The sequence below is a fragment of the Prionailurus bengalensis genome, chromosome B1, assembly GCF_016509475.1.
Source record: "Prionailurus bengalensis isolate Pbe53 chromosome B1, Fcat_Pben_1.1_paternal_pri, whole genome shotgun sequence".
Taxonomy (NCBI): Eukaryota; Metazoa; Chordata; class Mammalia; order Carnivora; family Felidae; genus Prionailurus; species Prionailurus bengalensis.
In genome coordinates this window covers 28,094,669-28,100,310 of record NC_057344.1, presented here as the reverse complement: position 1 = coordinate 28,100,310, position 5,642 = coordinate 28,094,669, and the positions used below count along the sequence as shown (strand labels likewise).

General features: G+C 43.6%; 1 protein-coding gene across 1 annotated transcript; it reads left to right on the top strand.

Moving 5' to 3' along the window:
* The first annotated feature begins 402 nt into the window (after positions 1-402).
* On the top strand, positions 403-811 carry LOC122467627 (60S ribosomal protein L31-like). The gene has a single exon (XM_043554078.1). The coding sequence runs from the start codon at positions 403-405 to the stop codon at positions 706-708; it is 306 nt and encodes a 101-aa protein (XP_043410013.1). The 3' UTR covers positions 709-811.
* The last annotated feature ends 4,831 nt before the right edge of the window (positions 812-5,642 follow it).

Here is a 5,642-nt window from a genome sequence, read left to right as displayed (position 1 = left end):
AACCAGTTTGTATACACCATTCAGCAAAAGAAAAACCCTGGTAGTTAGCAGAACAGCATATCCCTTGGGAGTGGGGATCTTGGTTCTTATCCAATGAGTTCTTTCTCAATGAACAGAGTCCCTCAAGTATGGGAACTCTATAGCACTCCTAGCACCTTGAATAATGGCCTGGCAAAATAGATTTTTCATAAAGAGTTTGTTGAATTAATTTCATGTATCTTTGTGTACCTTTGTAGAGCCTAAAAAAGATCAACACATGAAATGTGTACTTGATAAGTGGTCCTTGCATAGATGAGTGTCTCACTTCTATTTAGTTCTTACTCGATATTCTGATGCTGGACTAAGCTCTACAATGTATTCAAAATTAGAGGTGATCAGCTTTTCCAACCAGGGCCAGGCAGAATGGCTCCCCCAGAGAAGGGTAGCAAGAAGAAGGGCCATTCTGCCATCATCAAGGTAGTGACCAGAGAATACACCATCAGCACTCACAAGCGCATCCATGGAGCGGGGTTCAAGAAGCGTGCCTCTCAAGCATTCAAAGAGATCTGGAAATTTGTCATGAAAGAGATGGGAACTCCAGATGTGTGCTTTGACACCAGGCTCAACAAAGCTGTCTGGGCCAAAGGAATAAGGAATGTGCCATACTGTAACCATGTGTGGTTGTCCAGAAAACGTAATAAGGATGAAGATTCACCAAATAGGCTCTAGGTGTTGGTTATCTACATACCTGTCACCACTTTCAAAAGCCCACAGACAGTTAATGTGGATGAGAACTAATGGCTGATTGTCAAATAAAGGTATAAAACTGCAACAACAAAAAAATTAGAGGCAATCAAATTAATAATGCACATACTAACAGAATAGAGCATTAATGCAATCTATCTATGGATTAAATTATGTTGCTTTAGTGCTCCATGCTAAGGGTGTGAGCCATTTAGAAGAAAGTTTGGAATTGAGAAGAGCAGTCTAAATTTCCATTTCAAAGATGGTGGAAAGGTAGATAAGCCATGGAAAGGGCTTCATTTCTATGGATAAATATCTTTAAAAAATTTTTTTAAATGTTTATTTATATCTGAGAGAGAAAGAGACAGAGCACGAGCAGGGGATGGGCAGAGAGAGAGCAAGACACAGAATCTGAAGTGGACTCCAGGCTCTGAGCTGCCAGCACAGAGCCCAATGCAGGGCTCGAACTCACAAACTGTGAGTTCATGACCTGAGCCAAAGTTGGACACTTAACCGACTGAGCCACCCAGGCACCCCAATGGATAAATATCTTTAAAAAATGACTATTGGGGGGTGCCTGGGTGGCTCAGTCAGTTAAGTTACTGGCTTTTGGTTTTGGCTCAGGTCATGCTCTCACAGTTTGTGAATTCAGGCCCCACATCTGGGCTCTGCATTGACAGTGTGGAACCTGCTTGGAATTCTCTTTGCCTCTCTCTCTGCCCCTCCCCTGCTTGCATGCTGGAATCAAAATAAATAAATAAACTGAAAAAAATGATTACTGGGTTAAAAATAAAATTCAGGGGCATCTGGGTGGCTCAGTCATTTAAGCATCTGACTTCGGCTCGGGTCATGATCTCATGGTTCGTGAGTTCAAGCCCGTGTCAGGCTCTGTGCTGATAGCCCAGAGCCTGGAACCTGCTTTGGATTCTGTGTCTCCCTGTCTCTCTGCCCCTCCCCTGCTCACACTATCTCTCTGTCTCTCAAAAATAAATAAACGTTAAAAAAAATTTTTTTTTTAAATAAAATTCAGACCAGGTCTAGACAGGGCCAAAATATTTAATCTAAATAGAATAACCAGATAAAGTACAGAATACCCGATTAATTTGAATTTCAGATAAACTACAAATAATTTTTAGTATAAGTATGTCCTATGCTGATACATAGTTTGTATACATAGGATATACTTATACTAAAAAGTTTTCACTGTTTATCTCAAATTCAAATTTAACTGGGCATCTTACATCTTTATTTGCTGAGTCTGGTGACTCCAAATCTATGCGAAAAAAATATTCAGTGTTTTGTCTAGATATTTGATTGGTGTCTCATCTGGATAAATTAATCCCCTTTTCATATAGATGTTTGTTGTGTAAAGTGTTAAAGGCCCACTTTGTCCTATTCTTACAACTCTTCACTCCTTTCCTCCCTTAACCATAGTGTTCAGTTGAAATAAAAGATTTTTCTTGCACCCCCCTCCCAGCTCTCAAGGACTCAAGAACAGAGGTTCTGGGTAATTCAGTTATTATTGACTTTCAGTGGAGGTGATATTGATAAAAGGGGTCAAAATGATTACTCTGAATATTGGAGACCTCAAAGTGTGAAAAAACTCAAAGTGAAAAAATCCACTCATCCTTGACATACTTTCCGATCTGAGTCACACAGCCCTGGCCATAGGGACCATGCCAGAAAAGCCGATCTTCAGGAATATGTCCAAAATTCTTCATAATGAATAATGACCAACATGGTCAAAGGAAACAAAGATTCTCTCCATAGAGCAAATCCATAAATGCTGGGAATCAAGGTACAGGATGTTGGTGAAAGTGGAGGGGAGGAAACTGATCAACATACAGAGGAATTTGTACACTATTTATTAGTGGGCTCGATGCCATTTTGTTGTTGTTGTTGTTGTTGTTGTTGTTGTTGTTGTTGAGAGCCATATGTATACACCTGGGCATTTTATCAACCCATTTTAATTGGAGGTAAGGCCTATTACCTTAGATTAGAGGGAAGTTTGATTTTAAAGGCCCCTTAAGGAAGAATCAGTTTCCTGCAAGTATATATTCTACTTGGAGTTAGATTGACCAAGTGGAACTATTAAAAGTCCTATTTTAATGAATAGGTAAGAATAAGGTACCTGGTTAAAATGACAAAGAACCACCCTGAGTGCTGATTGACTTTTTATGGCACCACTACATGGAGAATGGCTCCAACGGGTAGAGAGAAGCAAAGACAAAGAGCATGTGTGCTGTTGAATTCATGTTTCTAGTTCGTTCTAGTAGTCCCTGAGGCCCAGCTGTTTCCCTGTACTTCCCACTGCTGTGTGATCTGCGGTGTGTGTTTGCCTAATAATTTCTCTTTTTGGCCTGTGTTAGCTATGTTCCTGCCATTTGTGATAAAAGCATCCTGAATTGCCCCACATGGTATGTCACTGCTGTGCTGTTGCTAGGAGGCTTTTACCCTTAAGAAGCTTACAGTTTTGTCTGTCAACCATAATACAGGGTGGGAAGTTATAAATGTTGCAAGAGGATTCAAGAGCTATAAGAAAGCAAAGGTGGGAAAAATCTCTTCTAGCAAAGAGGGTCTAGGGACAATTTCTTGTCGGTGATGGCTTTTGAGCTTGCCTCTAAGGTATGATAAGATTTGATCATGTGGCAATGACAGACAGAAGGCCCTCAGGACAGAGAAAATAATATAAGCACAGATTTAGTGTCAGACAAAATGGAGTATGTGTGGAAAACAGCCATGCCTGGCAGGTCACATAATTTAGCAGCAACGGGGAAACCTGAAGATTTTTACGCAAGAGAGGAATGTGGTCTTAGGAATAATAAATTCAACACGGGGTTGGAAAGGAGGAAAGGATGGGTTGTGCAGTTAGGAGCTTAGTACAGTGTTCCAAGCTGAAAACAACAAGTGTTCTAATGAGGAGAAGGCTGACAGGGAGTGGAAAGACAGGAGGAAGCTCCTTACGTCAGATAATCCCAATGTTGTCTGTAAAGAAGGATCTCAGGAGAGAAAGCAGGGGACAGAGATGAGCTGGGCCTCGGGGAGTAGAGTAAGAGCCTCGGAGGGCTCTGTGTGGGGGATAAGAAGAAGTCAGAGGTGACTAAAACACTGCCAAGGGCCACTGAAGTCTTCCTTGAGGTTAAATAATAGGAACTAGGGTGCCTGGGTGGCTCAGTTGGCTAAGTGTCCAACTTTTGCTTTCAGCTCAGGTTGTGATCTCACTATTGGTGAGGTTTGAGCCCTGGATGGGCCTCTGTGCTGCCGGTGTGGAGTCTGCTTGGGATTCTCTCTCCCTCTCTCTCTGCCCTCCCCCACTCTCTCTCTCTCAAAATAAATAAACTTTAATTAACTAATAGGAACTAGAAGTAAAACCAGCAACCAGCCTCCTCAGTTGGTGGTCTTGCAGCAGAGGAGAGAAAATGGAAGGCACAGCTTATGCAGCATAGAGATCCCTTGAAGTTTGTGAAAGAGAAACACAGAAGGAATGCTGCAGCGAGAAGCTTACAGAAATGCGTGAGGCCAGGAACGGGCCTCCCCCACCCCCCACCAAGGGATTGCGTAGTTTGAAGGTAGGACATCTTTGGTCTGGGTGAGGACACAAGCAAAGCCTGGAGGACACTCAGAAAACAGTGAGAAGAGAAGTGATAGGATCACTGGTTCAGTAGGAACAAGGGAAGTGAGATCCTGTGGAGCTGAAAGGAGAATGTCTGGACTCTAGAGTGTGGGCCTGGAGTGGCTCTGTATGATGACCTCTTTGTGTCCTGATGACATAAAATCAGTGGAGATGAAGGTCTCTAGGCCAGAGACAGCTGAGGAACTGTTACAAAAGGATATCTAGGGGGTGCCTGGGTGACTCAGTTAAGCGTCCTACTCTTGGTTTCAGCTCACGTTGTGATCTCATGGTTCGTGAGTTTGAGCCTCATGTTGGGCTCTGCGCTGAGAGTGTGGAGCCTGCTTGGTATTCTCTCTCCCCCTCTCTCTGCCCCTTTCCCACTCGCACTGTCTCTGTCTCTCTCGAAATAAATAAATAAACTTAAAACAAAAAAAGGATATCTATAGATGTTTCTAGAAGGGGGGGGAGGGAGAGAGTAGGACACGTGAAGGCCATCCTAGACAGTGGTAGACAGGAAGGATTGGGAAAGGTGGACAGGCAGAATGGTGTGGACTTGCACAGGGCTCGCTGAGAGTCGATGAGGGAAGACAGAGTCAGGAAAGAGAGAGAAGGAGGGACAAGGAGAGGCACTTCACGGCCTGTCAGCTTGGAACGGGGAAGGCCGGAGACAGGAGGTATGTGTTGGAATGCAGCACAGGGCGGGGAGGACCGTGTCAGCCTGTAGATAAAGTCAGCTTTTTATTAAGGTGAGGTAATGAAAGGAGCATCTGAAACAAAGATGAAGGATCTGGAATGGTTTATTTCCAAGAGCTGGCTGGTCTCCCCGGGCGCCCTGAGGAGAGCTCAGGACGAGCTGTGGAGGAACAAGAATGCAGAACGAAGGTGAGCTTGGTTGACAACAGTCCACAGTGAGTTTAACAAAGTGAGGGGTGGCTCAAGACTCACACTGATGACAAGGAAGCAGATACAGGAAGATGTATTCTCCCGAAATTCTTTTCAAGATTGTTTTCACTAGTGGGTACATATTCTCCCTCCCACCCTTGAGACCTTTATTTGCTTAGCAAATCCAAGCGTGTGCGTACCTATGCCCGTGTGTGTGTGTGTCCGCGGGCATACGTGTACATGTATGTGCGTGTGTGCACAAGACAACAACGGCTTACTGCACCTTTGCTATGTTTGGAGTTGGGGGCGGTGTCTCCTTTGTGATCCCTGAAGTAGACAGTTAAGTGTAAAAGATTCCAGAGCAAAGAGATGCTTCCCTGACTCTCTTATTCAGCCTGCTGGAAAAGAAATAAAAAACCAAAGT

What these genes read in the sequence shown, in the direction of transcription:
- LOC122467627 (XM_043554078.1), top strand. Translation starts at nt 403, where the DNA reads ATGGCTCCCCCAGAGAAGGGTAGCAAGAAGAAGGGCCATTCTGCCATC.